Source organism: Oncorhynchus gorbuscha, linkage group LG24, assembly GCF_021184085.1.
Source record: "Oncorhynchus gorbuscha isolate QuinsamMale2020 ecotype Even-year linkage group LG24, OgorEven_v1.0, whole genome shotgun sequence".
Taxonomy (NCBI): Eukaryota; Metazoa; Chordata; class Actinopteri; order Salmoniformes; family Salmonidae; genus Oncorhynchus; species Oncorhynchus gorbuscha.
The window spans coordinates 6,256,221-6,276,853 of NC_060196.1; the positions used below are offsets into that span (position 1 = coordinate 6,256,221).

Here is a 20,633-nt window from a genome sequence, read left to right on the forward strand (position 1 = left end):
ATCAATAAAAACGATGTTGTCTGATCCATCTAATCGGCCTATGGGAAGGGGAGACACAAATACAACCTGAAGGAGGAAATGTTTGTCCAAAAACAAACAAAAGAAAGTGGTACTGACCCAATGACAAAGACTGTGAATATGCACACTCACTGGGGATATGGCTGATGTTCTCACTACTGTTCACTCAATTAAGTTATGAATTTTGATCACTAAAAGACAGGTGAGTATCTTCATTGTCATCTCTTTACAGCAATAGCCATTTGCTTTCCAAACAGGTTTTCTGCAATTGTATTTTTAAATATTGTGATATGCCTGGCTGGGTCTCTCTTCTTCTCACTGATAGTCGCAACTCAACAATCATCTATTTGGTATTTGCCCAAATTGCGGGCCCTTCGACTGTGGGCTATGTGATTTCAAACAATCTACAGTTAAAAAGAAAAAAGAAGCTACTTCAAATGTACTTTAGGAAAGCTTCCCCAGCTTCCCCAGCCTTATGGACATGCCTATGCCTTCTAATTGTGGCATAAACACAACCAGTCATGATGTTTTCATCTGATTGTCAAACAATCACTTAACCAAGGCGCTCCTGAAGCCTACCTGCACACATTCGTCCAAACCCCAACAGTGCTCTGTGCACCCGCAATTTGATGAATTGAAAGAGACATCTGTTACAAAAACACCTGTGTGTATTGTAATGGCACCTCGGTTTCGGCCACTCATCTCTACGTCTTGACAAAATGTAAGTGTTCTCCTCAAACCACAAAGCAATTTGGAGGGTAAACCACCCGGTTTCCAGTCAATTCGCAGCTGACATGCAGCAATGTTAAATAGTGGTGTAGTAGCCCATAGTTTCTGTGCATGTTGTATTACCAGACGGCCTTACTTTCCCCCAGTCTGGGTCTCAATGTTGCATAAAATATCAAATAAAATGAATAAATCCAGTCTCACCGCAATCTCCTTGAGGTCTTTGTCGTGGAGGGTCTGCAGCGGGTCCAGGAAGTTCTGCTTGACCTCCATGTCTAGAGCGTCCTTCACCTCCCCCAGCTCACGCATGGACTCCCCAGCATCGATCAGAGCCAGGCCTGGAACACACAGGGGCATAATATAACAACATGTACTCCTCCATCTCCTTCAGACAAGTTGAGGAGCACATCAATGTTGTTTATGAGCGCTAAGCTAACCCGCTCCATTGTTTGTTTGGTCTTATGAGTCGGCAAGGCCACACAAACAAATCTGGGGTCAGTCTAGCAATCAGCACCATTATAAATAGACAATGGCGGTGATCGAAATCAGTCTGGCCTACTACTAACTAAAACTACATACTGGGTACTAATAGTACTACATACTGTTTAGAACATACTGTTTAGTAGATAGGTATGCAGTAAGCAACCATTATCATTTCAACATACTACTCATCCATACTGAGAAGGCATCATCAAATGCGCAATCGCGTTTGTTCCCCGTCATTCGTACATTTTTTGTAGAGCGAGTCCCCTATTCTGATTATGAGCTGTTGTCAAACATGTTCAAACAAGAGCAAAAAGATGATTCTCCTCAATAGTGTGCAGCCAATTCTACTTGATGAAAAGACTACATGAGTATAACATCCTGGCATTTAAAACATACAACACTTTAGAAATGTCACATCCTATACAATGTTACATTTATACCCAAAAGCCTACTATTTAGAAGTATGGCCATAGTGACTTACCAAAGTTGGACTCTTCCCCGAGCTCCCTGCCAAACTTCTGCATGGACTCTCCCAGGACGGTCTCGGTCTGGATGTAGCCCAGACCCTTCTCCTGGCCACGCATCTTAGACATGGAGTTGATCATGGTCATCTTGGCTCGGGAGGCTGTACATGCAAACAATTCATTCATGAATCACTCAATCAATTAAATCAAACTTGCCGTACAAGTTGACTCTTTAAACATGTGCTTGATTATGGTGTATTGTCATGCGTATAGTTTATAAAATGAAATAATCTATAAAAAGGGTTGACCAAAACACAGTGCATTTATTTTCAGCAGGGTCCATAGGGCTCAGGTCAAATGTAGTGCACTATATAGGGGATAGGGTGCCATCTGAGACCAGCCATGGTACGTGTCTCTCACCTGGGTTGGGCTGCAGATACTCAGTGGTCTTGGTCATAATGTCCATCACTGCCCTACTGGTGGTGTCCACCTTCTACAACCCACACAGAGAGAGGGATATATATTTTTTTAATTTAAAAAAGGAGAGAGAGATTATGACAGAGACAGAAAAGAGAGGGGTGGGTGAGAGGGAAGAAAGAGATTAAGACAGAAAAGAGAAAGAGAGGAGAGGGAGGAGGAGAGAGAAGCAGGAGAATGAGGCAGAAAGACAGAAGAGAGCTGGGGTGTAGGGGAGGAAGAGAGAAGAAGGAGAAAAGATGGAGAGAATGAGAGAAAACACAGAAGGAGGAGGAAGGCTTTGGTTCCTGTAATGTGGAGCGAGAGATAACACGCCTGGACAGAACATGAAGGGACTGTACTCTGTAGTGTGGAGGTGGAGGGAGAGACAACATGCCTGGACAGAACATGAAGGGACTGTACTCTGTAGTGTGGAGGTGGAGGGAGAGACAACATGCCTGGACAGAACATGAAGGGGCTTTACTCTGTAGTGTGGAGGGAGAGACTACATGCCTGGACAGAACATGAAGGGACTGTACTCTGTAGTGTGGAGGTGGAGGGAGAGACAACATGCCTGGACAGAACATGAAGGGACTGTACTCTGTAGTGTGGAGGTGGAGGGAGAGACAACATGCCTGGACAGAACATGAAGGGACTGTACTCTGTAGTGTGGAGGTGGAGGGAGAGACAACATGCCTGGACAGAACATGAAGGGACTGTACTCTGTAGTGTGGAGGTGGAGGGAGAGACAACATGCCTGGACAGAACATGAAGGGACTGTACTCTGTAGTGTGGAGGTGGAGGGAGAGACAACATGCCTGGACAGAACATGAAGGGACTGTACTCTGTAGTGTGGAGGTGGAGGGAGAGACAACATGCCTGGACAGAACATGAAGGGACTGTACTCTGTAGTGTGGAGGTGGAGGGAGAGACAACATGCCTGGACAGAACATGAAGGGACTGTACTCTGTAGTGAACATGAAGGGACACTGCACTCAGGAGGTGGAGGGAGAGACAACATGCCTGGACAGAACATGAAGGGACTGTACTCTGTAGTGTGGAGGTGGAGGGAGAGACAACATGCCTGGACAGAACATGAAGGGACTGTACTCTGTAGTGTGGAGGTGGAGGGAGAGACAACATGCAAAGCTGACAGCTGGTGAAGATTGCTTTTGTGTTCCCACTTGATGCTGGTCAGATATGCCAGTCTCTGCCTTCTTCAACACAGACCTCACACTACTATTCGCCAGAGCCCTATATTTAAATACATGGCTCTGCTATACACTCCTGAGCCTCCCCATAAGACACTACACTACAGAATGATGGTTTTGGCTTGGTCTCTCCCCAATCACAATGCACACACACTTCATTTTCCCACTTTCTAGAAGCAATTTCATAAGAATTTTTCCAAGGCATTTAAATTGAGATAAATGTCTCTCTTTTATTGAAAAAAAAGTAAATGTGCAGTGCACCGCACAATGAAATACAATAGGACTATGGGGATAACCCCTTGGAGTGAATAGAAAATGGAGTGGTGAGGATCTTGGAGAAATAGAACAAGGCTTGGGAATGGGAGACAACATTGTAACATTGAAGGAGAGGACTCTTAGAGAAATGAAACAAGGCTTGGAGAAATAGAAAGAGGGCTCTTCATCACAACTCTTGTTTACTTTTGGAGAAGAAGAGAGGACTCTTAGAGAAATAGAAAGAGAGGACTCTTAGAGAAATAGAAAGAGAGGGCTCTTAGAGAAATAGAAAGAGAGGGCTCTTAGAGAAATAGAAAGAGAGGGCTCTTGGAGAAATAGAAAGAGAGGGCTCTTAGAGAAATAGAAAGAGAGGGCTCTTAGAGAAATAGAGAGGGCTCTTAGAATAGAGAGGGCTCTTGGAGAAATAGAAAGAGAGGGCTCTTAGAGAAATAGAAAGAGAGGGCTCTTAGAGAAATAGAAAGAGAGGGCTCTTAGAGAAATAGAAAGAGAGGGCTCTTAGAGAAATAGAAAGAGAGGGCTCTTAGAGAAATAGAAAGAGAGGACTCTTAGAGAAATAGAAAGAGAGGACTCTTGGAGAAATAGAAAGAGAGGACTCTTGGAGAAATAGAAAGAGAGGACTCTTGGAGAAATAGAAAGAGAGGACTCTTAGAGAAATAGAAAGAGAGGACTCTTAGAGAAATAGAAAGAGAGGACTCTTGGAGAAATAGAAAGAGAGGGCTCTTGGAGAAATAGAAAGAGAGGGCTCTTAGAGAAATAGAAAGAGAGGGCTCTTAGAGAAATAGAAAGAGAGGGCTCTTAGAGAGAAAGAGGGCTCTTAGAGAAATAGAAAGAGAGGACTCTTAGAGAAATAGAAAGAGAGGACTCTTAGAGAAATAGAAAGAGAGGACTCTTAGAGAAATAGAAAGAGGATTCTTAGAGAAATAGAAAGAGGATTCTTAGAGAAATAGAAAGAGGAGTCTTAGAGAATTAGAAAGAGGAGTCTTAGAGAATTAGAAAGAGGAGTCTTAGAGAATTAGAAAGAGGAGTCTTAGAGAATTAGAAAGAGGATTCTTAGAGAATTAGAAAGAGGATTCTTAGATAAAAAGAAAGAAGATTCTTAAAGAAATAGAAAGAGAGAATTCTTGCCTTCTCCATTTCAGTGAAGTCATCATCATGTTTAGTCCCCTCTGCTCCCCCAACCTTCTCACTCACCCTCTGCAAGAAGACACAAAAACATGTCAAGGTTAATATCATTTAAAAACTTTCTGCACCTCAAGAAAGACGATAGGTGAATGTAACAAAGGTGGAATCAAATGTCAAAGATTCCAAAACCAGAATATACGGCAAATTCATTTGTATTTCAGTCAATATAGCTTCCACGTTGGACACTGAAATGGAAAACTCCCCAGGGTGTATAATTCAATTCACAACTAATGTAATTATTAATCAAGTTTTACTATTCAAGTAACTGGACAAAAGCACATTCAATTCATTTTCAGCTACCTTTGTAATCAGCCAGTCTCTCAAAACATGCAGTGAATAAATTCCAGACATTGAACTATTTGAACAGAAATCGTTCTCCTAGCTACAGTTATTTACCCTCCTGTTGTTTTGTGTTGCGTCTACATGAGCCAGTGTCTTGCATGTTGTTGCTGTCTCATGTCTGCTCTGTCATCAGTGTACACTAACACTAAGGTTGTGACCCCTGTTCATATTCTAATTAAAATGACACCACAAAGAGAGACATATCAGTTTAACCTTGTCAGTTTACAGTTCCACACACCAAAAAGACCATCTCGTTAGAGGAGCGGTCTGATTCAAGGCTTTGTGATATAAAGTCAGTCACCACAACCACAGCCTGTGACATAACCTGGTGCCCAGGAGGCCTACAATCTGACACATCCAGGCCAGACGAGCAGCTCACAGAGGGCAGGATGAGAGATGAGAGGGAATTAAGGAGAAGTCAATTTTGTGACTGAAGGATCAATTGCTGTGAGCAAGCTTGTTTAGGGAGAGTGGGAATTTGCAGTGCTCCTACGAGATGGAAAATGACTAACAAGATAGAAAGATTACTAGAGAGAGACGGTGATATGACTTGTATTCAGTAAGGAACTAATTCATTGTAGGCACAAGGGCTCTAAAAATCAGCTTTTATCCTACTCATGAGGAGATGGTGAAAACGACACTAAATTCCTCCTGCTATGCAGAGAACATGCACAGAGACAGAGGAAGTGAGCAAAGACCTTCTCCTGTCATCAGTTTCTGCTTAACATCACACAGAAATCTTTAAGTCCTCCGTGAAACAGTGGCCGGTTGTTGCCATGGAGACAGGCACCTGCCTGGTTCGGCTCGTTGGCTATGTGTCTCCTGCTCCCAAATCTCTCCCCCTTCCCCCACTCCCCCTTCCTCACTCCCTTCCTCACTCCCATTTCCCTCCCACTCCTTCCCTCACTCCCATTTCCTCTCCCCCTTCCTCACTCCTTCCCCCACTCGTCTCCTCACTCCTTCCCCCACTCGTCTCCTCTCCCCCTTCCCCCACTCCAGTTCTCCCCCTTCCTCACTCCTTCCCCCACTCGTCTCCTCCCCCTTCCTCAGTCCTTCCCCATTTCCTCCTCCTCTCCCCCCTTCCTCAGTCCTTCCCCCACTCCTTCCTCTCCCGCTTCCTCACTCCTTCCCCCACTCGTCTCCTCTCCCCCTTCCTCACTCCTTCCCCCACTCGTCTCCTCTCCCCTTCCTCACTCCTTCCCCCACTCCCGTTTCCTCTCCCCTTCCTCACTCCTTCCCCCACTCGTCTCCTCTCCCCCTTCCTCACTCCTTCCCCCACTCCCGTTTCCTCTCCCCTTCCTCCTCCTTCCCCCACTCGTCTCCTCTCCCCCTTCCTCACTCCTTCCCCCACTCCCGTTTCCTCTCCCCTTCCTCACTCCTTCCCCCACTCGTCTCCTCCCCCTTCCTCACTCCTGTTTCCTCTCCCCCTTCCTCTCCCCTTCCTCACTCCTTCCCCCACTCGTCTCCTCTCCCCCTTCCCCCACTCCCGTTTCCTCTCCCCTTCCCCACTCCCGTTTCCGTTTCTCCCCCTTCCTCACTCCTTCCCCCACTCGTCTCCTCTCCCCCTCCCCCACTCCCGTTTCCTCTCCCCCTTCCTCACTCCTTCCCCCACTCCCCCTTCCTCACTCCTTCCCCCACTCGTCTCCTCTCTCCTCTCCCCCCTTCCCTCCTCCTTCCCCCACTCCCGTTTCCTCTCCCCTTCCTCACCCTTCCCCCACTCCCATTTCCTCTCCCCCTTCCTCACTCCTTCCCCCACTCCTGTTTCCTCTCCCCCTTCCTCACTCCTGTTTCCTCTCCCCTTCCTCACTCCTGTTTCCTCTCCCCCTTCCTCACTCCTGTTTCCTCACTCCTTCCCCCACTCCCCCTTCCTCACTCCTTCCCCCACTCCCCCTTCCTCACTCCTTCCTCCCTCCCCCTTCCTCACTCCTTCCTCCACTCCCCCTTCCTCACTCCCGTTTCCTCTCCCCCTTCCTCTCCCTCACTCCTGTTTCCTCTCCCCCTTCCTCACTCCTGTTTCCTCTCCCCCTTCCCTCACTCCTGTTTCCTCTCCCCTTCCCCCACTCCTGTTTCCTCTCCCCTTCCCACTCCTTCCCCCCTCCCCTTCCTCACTCCTGTTTCCTCTCCCCCTTCCTCACTCCTTCCCCCACTCCCGTTTCCTCTCCCCTTCCTCACTCCTTCCCCCACTCCCATTTCCTCCCCCTTCCTCCTCCTTCCCCCACTCCCGTTTCCTCTCCCCTTCCCCCACTCCCGTTTCCTCTCCCCTTCCTCACTCCTGTTTCCTCTCCCCTTCCTCACTCCTGTTTCCTCCTCCTTCCCCCTCCCCCTTCCTCCTTCCCCCACTCCCCTTCCTCACTCCTTCCTTCCCCCTCCTCCTCCTTCCTCACTCCCCCTTCCTCACTCCTTCCTCTCCCCCTTCTCTCCTCCTTCCCCCTTCCCCACTCCCTGTTTCCTCCCCCCTTCCTCACTCCTGTTTCCTCTCCCCTTCCCTCACTCCTGTTTCCTCTCCCCCCCCCTTCCCCCACTCCTGTTTCCTCTCCCCCTTCCCCCACTCCTGTTTCCTCTCCCCTTCCCCCACTCCCGTTTCCTCTCCCCCTTCCTCACTCCTTCCCCCACTCCCCCTTCCCCCACTCCCGTTTCCTCCCCCTTCCTCACTCCCCCCCCTTCCCCTTCCTCACTCCTTCCCCCCCCGTCTCCTCTCCCCCTTCCTCCCCTTCCCCCACTCCCGTTTCCTCTCCCCCTTCCTCACTCCTTCCCCCACTCGTTTCCTCTCCCCTTCCTCACTCCTGTTTCCTCTCCCCCTTCCTCACTCCTGTTTCCTCTCCCCTTCCTCCTGTTTCCCCCTTCCCCCACTCCCCCTTCCTCCTCCTCTCCCCCTTCCCCCCTTCCTCCACTCCCCCTTCCTCACTCCTTCCTCCCTCCCCCTTCCCACTCCCGTTTCCTCTCCCCCTTCCTCTCCCCCACTCCTGTTTCCTCTCCCCCTTCCTCACTCCTGTTTCCTCTCCCCTTCCCTCACTCCTGTTTCCTCTCCCCCTTCCCCCACTCCTCCTCTCCCCCTCCTCACCCTTCCCCCACTCCCCTTCCTCACTCCCCTTCCCCCACTCCTCCACCTCCTCTCCCTTCCCCCCCACTCCGTTTCCTCTCCCCTTCCTCACTCCTTCCCCCACTCCCGTTTCCTCTCCCCCTTCCTCCTCCTTCCCCCACTCCCGTTTCCTCTCCCCCTTCCCCCACTCCTGTTTCCTCTCCCCTTCCTCACTCCTGTTTCCTCTCCCCCTTCCTCACTCCTGTTTTTCCTTCTCCCCCTTCCCACTCCTTCCCCCCTCCCCCTTCCTCCTCCTTCCTCCACTCCCCCTTCCTCACTCCTTCCTCCACTCCCCCTTCCCTCCTTCCTCCACTCCCCCTTCCTCACTCCTGTTTCCTCTCCCCCTTCCTCCCCACTCCTGTTTCCTCTCCCCCTTCCTCACTCCTGTTTCCTCTCCCCCTTCCCCCACTCCTGTTTCCTCTCCCCCTTCCTCACTCCCCCCACTCCTGTTTCCTCTCCCCCTTCCTCACTCCTGTTTCCTCTCCCCTTCCTCACTCCTGTTTCCCTCACTCCTTCCCCCACTCCCCTTCCTCACTCCTTCCCCCACTCCCCTTCCTCACTCCTTCCTCCACTCCCCCTTCCTCACTCCTTCCTCCACTCTCCCTTCCCACTCCCATTTCCTCTCCCCCCCCTCTCCCCACTCCTGTTTCCTCTCCCCCTTCCTCACTCCTGTTTCCTCTCCCCCTTCCCTCACTCCTGTTTCTCTCCCCTTCCCCCACTCCCCCCTCTCCCCCTTTCCTCCTCCCCCCTCCCCCTTCCTCACTCCTTCCCCCACTCCTGTTTCCTCTCCCCCTTCCTCACTCCTTCCCCCACTCCCGTTTCCTCTCCCCCTTCCTCACTCCTTCCCCCACTCCTGTTTCCTCTCCCCCTTCCTCACTCCCGTTTCCTTCCCCCCACTCCCGTTTCCTCTCCCCCTTCCCCCACTCCTGTTTCCTCTCCCCTTCCTCACTCCTGTTTCCTCTCCCCTTCCCACTCCTGTTTCCTCACTCCTTCCCCCACTCCCCCTTCCTCCCCTTCCCCCACTCCCGTTTCCTCTCCCCCTTCCTCCCTCCCCCTTCCTCACTCCTTCCTCTCCCCCTTCCCCCTTCCTCCACTCCCCCTTCCTCACTCCTGTTTCCTCTCCCCCTTCCCTCACTCCTGTTTCCTCTCCCCCTTCCTCACTCCTGTTTCCCTCCCCCCCCTTCCCCCACTCCTGTTTCCTCACTCCTTCCCCCACTCCCCTCCTCCCCCTTCCCCCACTCCCCTCCTGTTTCCTCTCCCCCTTCCTCACTCCTTCCCCACTCCCCCTTCCCTGTTTCCTCTCCCCTTCCCCCACTCCCGTTTCCTCTCCCCCTTCCCTCACTCCTGTTTCCTCTCCCCCTTCCCTCACTCCTGTTTCCTCTCCCCCTTCCCCCACTCCTGTTTCCTCTCCCCCATCCTCACTCCTTCCCCCACTCCCATTTCCTCTCCCCCTTCCTCACTCCCGTTTCCTCTCCCCCTTCCTCACTCCTTCCCCCACTCCCGTTTCCTCTCCCCCTTCCCCCACTCCTGTTTCCTCTCCCCCTTCCTCACTCCTGTTTCCTCCCCTTCCCCCACTCCCCTGTTTCCTCACTCCTTCCCCCACTCCCCCTTCCTCCTCCTTCCCCCACTCCCCCTTCCTCACTCCTTCCTCCACCCCCTTCCTCACTCCTTCCTCCACTCCCCCTCCCCCCTTCCCCCCCTTCCTCCGTTTCCTCTCCCCCCTTCCTCACTCCTGTTTCCTCTCCCCCTTCCTCACTCCTGTTTCCTCTCCCCCTTCCCCACTCCTGTTTCCTCCCCTCCCCCCCTTCCCCCACTCCTGTTTCCCTCCCCCCTCACTCCTGTTTCCTTCCCCCCCCACTCCTGTTTCCTCTCCCCCTTCCTCACTCCTTCCCCCACTCCCCCTGTTTCCTTCCCCCACTCCCCCTTCCTCACTCCTTCCCCCACTCCTGTTTCCTCTCCCCCCCCACTCCTTCCTCACTCCCCTTCCCCACTCCTGTTTCCTCTCCCCCCCTCTCCCTCACTCCTGTTTCCTCTCCCCCTTCCTCACCCTGTTTCCTCTCCCCCTTCCCTCACTCCTGTTTCCTCTCCCCCTTCCCCCACTCCTGTTTCCTCTCCCCTTCCTCCCCTTCCCCCACTCCCCCTTCCTCCCCTTCCCCCACTCGTCTCCTCCCCTTCCTCCCCCTTCCCCCACTCCTGTTTCCCTCCCCCTTCCCCCACTCCTGTTTCCTCTCCCCCTTCCCTCACTCCTGTTTCCTCTCCCCCTTCCCCACTCCTGTTTCCCTCCTCCTTCCCCCACTCCCCTTCCCTCCCCTTCCCCCACTCCTCACTTCCCCCACTCCCCCTTCCTCCTCCTTCCCCCACTCCCCCTGTTTCCTCTCCCCCCCCTTCCTCACTGTTTCCTCTCCCCCTTCCCCCACTCCCTGTTTCCTCTCCCCCCTCTCCCCACTCCTGTTTCCTCTCCCCCTTCCTCACTCCTGTTTCCTCTCCCCCTTCCCCCACTCCTGTTTCCCCCTCCTCCCCTTCCCCCTCCCATTTCCTCTCCCCCTTCCCACTCCCGTTTCCTCTCCCCCTTCCCCCACTCCCGTTTCCTCTCCCCCTTCCCCCACTCCTGTTTCCTCTCTCCCCTTCCTCACTCCTGTTTCCTCTCCCCCTTCCTCACTCCTGTTTCCTCACCCTTCCCCCACTCCCCTTTCACTCCTTCCCCCACTCCCCCTTCCTCACTCCTTCCCCCACTCCCCCTTCCTCACTCCTTCCTCTCCCCCTTCCTCACTCCTTCCCCACTCCCCCTTCCTCACTCCCGTTTCCTCTCCCCCCCTTCCTCACTCCTGTTTCCTCTCCCCCCCTCACTCCTGTTTCCTCTCCCCCTTCCCTCACTCCTGTTTCCCTCTCCCCTTCCCCACTCCTGTTTCCTCTCCCCCTTCCTCACTCCTGTTTCCTCTCCCCTTCCTCACTCCTGTTTCCTCTCCCCCCTCCCCCTTCCCCCACTCCTTCCCCCTCTCCCCCTTCCTCACTCCTTCCCCCACTCCCCCTTCCTCACTCCTTCCCCACTCCCCCTTCCTCACTCCTTCCTCCTCTCCCCCTTCCTCACTCCCGTTTCCTCTCCCCCTTCCCTCACTCCTGTTTCCTCTCCCCTTCCCTCACTCCTGTTTCCTCTCCCCCTTCCCCCACTCCTGTTTCCTCTCCCCCTTCCTCACTCCTGTTTCCTCTCCCCCTTCCTCACTCCTGTTTCCTCTCCCCTTCCCCCTTCCCTCACCCCTTTTCCCCCTCCCCCTTCCCCCACTCCCCTTCCTCCTCCTTCCCCCCTCCCCTTCCCCCACTCCTGTTTCCTCTCCCCCTTCCCCACTCCTGTTTCCTCTCCCCCCTCCTGTTTCCTCTCCCCCCCCACTCCTGTTTCCTCTCCCCCTTCCCCCACTCCTGTTTCCTCTCCCCCTTCCCCCACTCCTGTTTCCTCTCCCCCTTCCCCACTCCTGTTTCCTCTCCCCCTTCCTCCCACTCCTGTTTCCACTCCTGTTTCCTCTCCCCCTTCCCCCACTCCTGTTTCCTCTCCCCCATCCTCACTCCTTCCCCCACTCCTGTTTCCTCTCCCCCTTCCCCCACTCCTGTTTCCTCTCCCCCTTCCCCCACTCCTGTTTCCTCTCCCCCTTCCCCCACTCCTGTTTCCTCTCCCCTTCCCCCACTCCTGTTTCCTTCCCCCCCCCACCTTTCCCCCACTCCTGTTTCCTCTCCCCCATCCTCACTCCTTCCCTCACTCACTCATGTTTCCTCTCCCCCTTCCTCACTCCTTCCCCCACTCCTGTTTCCTCTCCCGCTGCTACTTCCTGGAATACCAGACACATCCACAACGATCAAAGGCCAAACCCAGGAGAGACAGGGAGGGAGGAAGAGAGAGAGCCTCTGACTCTTTCGCAGTGCGGTTGTGTCATCATCATCTCTGGATAGAGGACAGTGATGCTGACAGTGATGCTGACAGTGATGCCAGCCCAGTGACGCTGTGAGTCCTAAAATGGAGGTCAATGATATGTAATAATATGTGGCAGTGTGTCACATCACGGAGGCTGAGAGCAGGGTACAGACATGGCGGGCATCAGAACATTAAGCCCCCCATAACAGGGCTTTTATGTGTGTGGGTGTGTGTGTGTGTGTGTGTGCGCGCGTCAGGCCAGACGGACATCATGTACCAATCTCATATTTCATTACTACAAAGGACAATCCTACAACACGATTCACAGAACATCACCAATTCAATCATGGTCAGAACAACATTGGCCGACCCTTGTCATAGATTTTGCAAATCTTTTGGATTTTAGGGCTTTTAAGATAGAAAAGTTGATTTCGGCAGAGAGCGAGAGAGAAAGGAGAGAAAGTGAGAGACAGAAATAGAGCGAGAGAGACGCCACTTGCATTTCTCCACAGGACTATAAATAGGTGAAGTAACTCTGTATCTTAATACATTCCTCCTTAACTACGTCATGTACCGTATTGAGAGGTATCACAAGACGGGATACAGATATGGTGTGTGTATGGATTGTCTGCCACCCCAGTGCTGTGACTACCCATGACTGCACATTGCAGCCTTCATCGCTTCCCCTGCTGGACACACACACACACAAAGCAGATAATCAAATGTTCCCCTCGATAGAAACATCCCGTTGATTGAAATATCAGTTAAGCACACATTGGGATCACACATTGAGAGCACACATTGAGAGCACACATTGAGAGCACACATTGGGAGCACACATTGGGAGCACACATTGGGAGCACACATTGGGAGCACACATTGGGAGCACACATTGGGAGCACACATTGGGAGCACACATTGGGAGCACACATTGGGAGCACACATTGGGAGCACACATTGGGAGCACACATTGGGAGCACACATTGGGAGCACACATTGGGAGCACACATTGGGAGCACACATTGGGAGATGGTTAATGGAGATCGGCATACGACGACGGTGTGTGTCCAAACCCAACTCATGAAGTGTTTATGAATAAGATGCAGGGGAGAGGAGACACGGGAAATGGAGCATAGCTTTAGCTAACAGTGACTGGCACAATAGGGGCTCTGCACGGCAAAGCAGGAAGTCTGGCCGTTAGAACCTAATTACTGAAGATGAAAAGCGACTATCACGCAGAACCAATGGGGACCCATTGCTTCTCTAAGGAGACACAGGATGAGTCGCTTTGAGTGTAATGTTTCAGTGGGCTGGAGAAACAGTGTATACTGTCTGCTTGTGTCCCCGTCACTGCAGCACTTTCCTGATCTACACTGTAGAATGGAGTGTCTGCTGTAGGACAGAGCCAAAATGGAGGATGGTGTGCAAGTGGCCCTGACCCAAGATAGCACTTGGCAAGGATAGGGGACGGCTGGAGTGCCCCTGAGAGCAGAGGAATGAGAGAGAGAGAGAGAGGAAGAGAAAGACAGGGGATAATTAGAGAGATGGGAGAAAGAGGGAGAGACAAAACAAAAATAGGTAGTGTTATCAGTACAAAAAGAGATCTAGAGATGGAGAACAGAGAAAAAAGAGGAACAGAGAATTAGAGGAAACGAAAGGCATGTTGGAGTGAGGGACATACAGTAAGAACACTAGGAAATGGAATGAAGTGGAGCTGGTCCACGCAGATTTGAAAAATCAGATTTTATACCTACCTCTAACCTTAATGCACTGCTAACCCTAAATTAAGACCAAAAATAATTTATTGTTTTCAGGAATTTTTACAATATAGACAGACAATTTTGACATTGCAGCTGGCCTATCTGAGGGGAAATCGCTCAGTTCTACCCCCTGGACAAGATCATGACAGTACCTGTGAAAAAAGCCTGAAATGAACACGAGAGCCAATGACTTAATGCAGTCAGTTATGTGAAGTGGCCTTGTAGCAGTCACCTGGAGGTGCAAGCAGTGACGTCACTAGTGACTGCAGTGTCGTGGACAGGACTTCACACAGTGAGCACACAGAATAGGTAAAAGTACACACAACTGACTCACAGCACCCCAGGGCATAGCAGCATGACATACTGTAGAATAGCTTCCACGGGAATCTCTGGGCATTGTTGTTCTCAACGAAGTTCAAGACGCACAATATTCACCTGGAGGGTGAATCCTAACATCCACTTAAGTATATATATTTTTTTACTTCGTCGCCCATTGATCTCAATACATGACTAAGTGAAAGAGGAAGTTAGGATTTAACCCGATATTTATAGAAACTCTGCCAAGTCAAGTATGTTTGGTTCAATGGAGGACACCTCGGCTCATCTGTCACCTGATATATCCTCCTCATTCGTGTCACATCATCACTGTGGGTCAAACAGACTGGCATGACCTTGTTTACCATCTGACCAGGGCAGGGACATCCGATGCTTAATTAGATGAGTGTCCAGATTCTCAGACACCGCCTAGTCCTAGACTAGCCTGGACTAAAAAGCTACAATTGAGAGTTTCCATTGAAAATGCTTTTTAGTCCAGGCTTACTGTGTGTCCGGGAAACTAGCCCCTAGGGGTGCATCTCTAAAGTTGCTTCCTCTCCCTCACCTGTATTGATCTGACAACACAGGCACGGTAGACGCCACTTAGGAATGGGTGCTGCTGGGAATTTATTTACACCAGTCCAATTCTGTTACATCAGTTGCAGATGGAGAAAAGGAGAATTTTCATTCACTCGATTCACCTACATGAATGAAATGGATTTGATTCCAGATTGCAGGTGATGAATATGGTACTGGGTAGTGTGTAGGCCCCACTATGCTGTTGGGGATATAGTGTATTGTTCTCATAGTCACTCACTGCTGTAGATCTTGGACAGCTGCACTGTACTGTACCACATGAGTGAGCACCCACAGTAATGTAATCACTGAAAGCTCAGGGACAAACCCATATCAATACATCTCCCGTCACAAATAAGTAAAACCCCTTTCTCCTCAACAGTCCATTTCATCTGGCAGGGAGGTTGTTTTTCTAGCAGGGATTTTTAGTTGAACTCCATTCTGGGCTTTGGGTTCTTCGTAGTTAATAAATGATGGTTGAAGGAATGGTTATGAATGAAGTAGAAATATTATTATGATTCGTTCATATGAATTGCTGCTTTTCTTAACTTGAAAAAGAGATGTCAATCTCACTGTGACTTACCTGGTTAAAAAAAGGTTGAAAAAACAATATGAATGATGGTTATATACAACAAGCGCTTATAACCTAAACAATTAAAGAGTATTTACCTGAATGTCAGCACCAGAAAGCACCATTAGTCTACTAGAGGTTAGAGGGACTCATCCCCCCCCCCCCACAATAAACTAAACGCCTCGGAGGCTCAAAACAGCCGATAGTAATTAGCCCACAGAGTGGTGACATCGCATGCCCCCCCTCCTGTGACCTTTATAACGGTCACCCGCTCCAATGGGTGACAGAGTGAGGGAGGGAGGGACCTTTCCTTCAGGCATCAACACCCTTTTTTCCCTACACCACCCTCGCTTTCTTTTCAAGGTGAAACAACATTCCAACAACAAAATCCCATTTAGTCGTTTCACAAGAGTGTTTTCTTCAACAAAGCTCAGGGCCAGATGTTAATCTTGTGTCTTTCTCCGAGAAATGACGCACTCTCATTTAAAACTATACTGATACACTATACCCAGAAGATCCTTTGTTTCATTTTAAAAGAGTCTTCGAGACCCTTCGTGCAATGAAAAGCGCTATATAAATGAAACATATGATTATCATTAACACCCAAAGAAACCAAAACAACTGTTAACCCCTCCAGAGAGGATCCAGCTCCATTGTTCCACTGTGTGAATTAAATAACAGATGAGAGAGAGACAGAGAGAGAGACAGAGAGAGAGAGAGAGAGAGAGAGAGACAGAGCACTCAGCCAATTCATTCTACTGTGTGCCCACAGACGGTCTCCCTTCTGCAGCGCTCTAGCACAACCACTTCCTCCTCTATAAATACACATCCAGCCAGTCAGATTACTAGAAAGGCTGCTGGCCTGGCCACCATGTGAGAGTGTTAAGCTCAAGGCCCAGTGTCCTGCCTATAAATCCATCAATAGGTGTGGCAAGACAAACGTCCTGGATGAAATCCTCATACACAGTAAGATCTTCAGAGAGGAGAGGATGCTTGGTGTGTGCTCTCACACTACCAGTCAATCCAACAGCAGTGGTGGAAGCTACCCTTAACCACAGATCTAGGATCAGGTTCCGTACTCCCAATAATCAACCTTAACCATTACACACGAACCTACCCACAAATCTAGGATCAGATTCCCTACTTCCAATTCTAACCTTAACCATTAGACACTAACCTACCCACAGATCTAGGATCAGATTCCCTACTCCCAATAATCAACCTTAACCATTACACACTAACCAATTGTTAGGTTCTGAACAAGTAGAGTAAAAAATCACGGACGACTAGAAACAGCTCAAAGCAAGTTTATTCAACCCACTGGGTGCTTCAGCTGCAAACACAACATACAAGTCACACAAACACATCTTTCTACCTCCCAACTAGGAGTCGTCATCTCCTTGTATGACTAAGATAGACACTCCTTCTGTTAGGCAGAAACACAGTAGGTTCCTCTTACTGGTATTGCCATGGCCCTGCTTAAGTCTAGGACCCTCATGGGTGTGGTGTGTGTGTGTGTGTGTGTGTGTGTGTGTGTGTGTGTGTGTGTGTGAGAGACAGGACGGTAATCAGATGTTCTTCTAGTTCCTCTTTACCCCTTTTATACATGTAAAGTAATTATTATATAGTAATTATTATATGGTTTGTGTGTGTGTGTGTGTGTGTGTTCTATTATCTAATTGAAATAGGTGGTGTAATTACTTTGGCTCGTGCTCTGGGTAGCAGCTCTGCCTGAAATAACCTCCTCTCCTATCTTTCCACATTGGTGTAAATCTCTGGGCAGGGTGACAGGGATCAATGACAATCCTCAAAGATAGCCCCCACTGTACCCAAACTCCCTCTAGCCATCCATCCATCCCCTCTGTCCTCTCAGCAGTGTTCCAAAATAACAAACTACGCATCATTAGTGGGTGTTACTGTGCTATACAACGTTAGCTTTAGCGCTAGGTAGCATCAGGGCCGGCAGCGTCACATGGAGCCCCATGTGAGCCAAACATGGAGAGGCCACTGCTGCTGCTCCACACTCCCTTCCATCTCTCCTCCCCTCTCCTCTTCTTCCTCCCTCCATCCATCCCAGCAGATCCTCTCCTCCCGGGTTCTAATCCGGCCTGGGCACATTGAGGCCCCTGCTTTAAATACGTGGGTCAGTGGGCAGGGATTAAAAACTACAGTAGGCCAGATTAGGAGGTTATAAAGAGACTGGAGCATCGCGGCCAGCAGCTGGGCTGGAAACAGACCTAACTGTCACTTCCTCTCAGATTTACTGCTCCTTTTCATCCCTCCTCCCTTTGTGGGGGAGAATAGAGGGGGCAGGGGATCTCCCGATGTGCAATCATGGAGTAGGAGGAGGTTATTCCTCCCTTCCTCTGACTACTGTCTCATTCCACTGTCGAGCAGCATAAGTCCAGTCCCCCCCCCCCCCCCACTCTATCGGTCTCTGTCCCTTTCCCTCTCCCCCTCTGGCTCCTCCCTCACTTACTCCCTTCTCTCCCTCCCTCTCGCTCTCTCCTTCTCCCCCCCAAAGTCCTTGGGGGTCTGTGTGTCCTCATCAACACTTTGGTGGGGAGAGCAGGCAGCTCTTTTCTCATGCTACGATTCAGCTCTCCTCTCTGCTGGATCGGACGGCACTGTGACTCAGCAGAAAACAAAGTACATTAATTTAGGATGCGTCCCAAATGGCACCCTATTCCCTCTGGGCTCTGGTCAAAAGTAGTGCAGTATAGAAGGGAATAGGGTGTCAGTTTGGGTGCACACTTAGATGCGTGTCAAGAATCTACTAACACAGATATATACTGAATCGAGAGAACGAGACAATTACAATTTAAACAAGAGCTTCATCTAAATTTAGACTGATATTAATGCAATTTCAATGCAGCGGAAAAATAAATCTATACCCTCATTGTCTTTCCTTCGTTTCGACCACAGACATTCTCGCTCCAGGAAAATCATGATTGTGGTGATCCTCAAATCCCGAAGAGCACATGGGTGGTGGTCGGCCCACTCTTCTGCTTTACAGTAGTAATGATCCCAATAGCAGCAGAGACAACACAGCGGCATTGAAAGCCTGTGACGTGGACAAGACCACAGAGACAACGGATCAACACCTATCAACAGCCTCCCACCCGATGGATGACATCATCTAAGGCTCCTAAATAGCACCATATATAGAGTAGTACTGTTGACCAGGGAACATAGGGTCCAGGCCAAAAGTAGTACACTATATAGGGAACAGGGTGTCATTTAAGTCAGCCTACAAAAACAAGTCTTCAGCCGCTAGAGTCTAAATCCCTAATCCCAAGACAAACCTTGATTTACTTCTCAGTAAAGCAGTGCTTTCCAGCACAGGAGTAGAGCATCCGTCTTTCTATAGATCTGAGTGAGAGAGACTCCATACATAATGTTGAATGGAGCATCCACACAGAGGAGGTCAAGCCTCATGTCCAAACCCATGTCTGGGCCTCAGGCTTTGGCAGGCTGTGCTGCGTCACCAACCCGTGTGTGTGTGTGTGTTGTGTTGTGTGTATAGGGCCCCTGGCTGCTCTAATCTGATCTGTAAGCCTTTGCATGGCTCTTACGTAACAGTGGGAGGATGAGTCGGCGCGCGAGGCGAGATGTGTCCATTCCTCCCCATCCATGTGCTGCTGGAGAGACAGGGGAGGGAAAGAGCACCAGCTGGCGTTGTTCGTGTGTGAGTTTGAGTACAAAAGAGATTGTGCTTTTGTACTCATAAGTGTGCAAATGTGCGTGAGTGATGACAGTACACAGACTGAGAATGTCTATGCTGTGTGCATGTCAAGGTGAGTCATGCGAGTGAGATGGAGTCATTATTATTACATTCGTGATTTCATGCTTTTGACTATGATTTGTGTACTTGTTTGACATTTTTGCTGCACTGCACTGGTAACACAAGCACATCACTGCACCCACTATGACATCTGCTAAACTGTTTGTTGTGTGTGTGTGTGTGTGTGTGTGTGTGTGTGTGTGTGTGTGTGTGTGTGTGTGTGTGTGTGTGTGTGTGTGTAATCTAGAGGAGGAATCCAGATGTAAGAACTACCTTCATTCTCACCCCCCTATCAGAGAGAGAGAGAGTTCTAATCCTGCATGCCTGAGACTCATGGCACAGCTCATAACCCATGATGCTTTGTGAGGAATCACATGATAACTTCGACCTGTGTGTGTCTCTCGCCTGACCTTCCTGCACAATAAACACAGCATCTACTATTAGTGTACACTGACTACTGTACCACCGTGGTTTTACTTACCTTACAGTGGACTAACCATAAAGTTGATCACATGTGATTAACAGTGGAGGACACTACCCTGGCACGCAACAAGACATTGACATGGTATATCATTGCTGTACTCGTGTCATTCAATCAGCTAGCAATGTATTCATAATACAATTAATGGATCAAATTTACATAAAAAACAGATGACGATAAATTATCACGACACCTTTCCTCAATGTCATTTCCTTCATAACCAGGTATTACTAACTGGACTGTCTAAATAAAGGACATTGTAATAACAGGCTGTATATTAGATATCTACAGTTGGAAGAAAAAGTACGTGAACCCTTTGGGATTACCTGGATTTCTGCATAAATTGGTCATACAATTTTACAAAAGACAACAATAGACAAAACACATTGTGCTTAAACTAATAACACACATTATTGTATTTTTCTTGTCTATATTGAATACATCATTTAAACATTCACAGTGTAGGTTGGATAAAGTAGGTGAACCCCTAGGCTAATGACTTCTCCGAAAGCTAATTGGAGTCAGGAGTCAGCTAACCTGGAGTCCAATCAGTGAGACGAGATTGGAGATGTTGTTTAGAGCTGCCCTGCCCTATAAAAAACACTCACAAAATGTGAGTTTGCTATTCACAAGAAGCATTGCCTTATGTGAACCATGCCTCAAACTAAAGAGATCTCATAAGATTACGAATTGTTAACTTGCATAAAGCTGGAAAGGGTTACAAAAGTATCTATAAAAGCCTTGATGTTCATCAGTCCATGGGTAGACAAATTGTCTATAAATGGAAAAAGTTCAACACCGTTGCTACTCTCCCTAGGAGTTGTCATCCTGCAAAGATGACTGCAAGAGCACAGCGCAGAATGTTCAATGAGGTTAAGAAGAATCCTAGTGTCAGCTAAAGACTTACAGAAATCTTTCGAACATGTTAACATCTCTGTTGACGAGTCTACGATACGTAAAACACTAAACAAGAATGGTGGTCATGGGATGACACCACGGAAGAAG

At 49.6% G+C, this 20,633-nt stretch overlaps 1 protein-coding gene across 8 annotated transcripts in view; it reads right to left on the reverse strand.

Annotated features, from left to right (window-relative positions):
* Nucleotides 1–20,633, reverse strand: part of sh3gl2a (SH3 domain containing GRB2 like 2a, endophilin A1) — a 62,164-nt gene that overhangs the window by 11,905 nt on the left and 29,626 nt on the right. For all 8 annotated transcript variants that reach the window (XM_046326806.1, XM_046326803.1, XM_046326799.1 and 5 more), the window contains exons 2-5: nucleotides 4,763–4,831; nucleotides 2,115–2,187; nucleotides 1,712–1,855; nucleotides 949–1,082 (exon numbers count right to left, since the gene is read on the reverse strand). In XM_046326806.1, coding sequence (XP_046182762.1) covers nucleotides 949–1,082; nucleotides 1,712–1,855; nucleotides 2,115–2,187; nucleotides 4,763–4,831 — 420 coding nt within the window. The remainder of the gene's footprint in view (nucleotides 1–948; nucleotides 1,083–1,711; nucleotides 1,856–2,114; nucleotides 2,188–4,762; nucleotides 4,832–20,633) is intronic.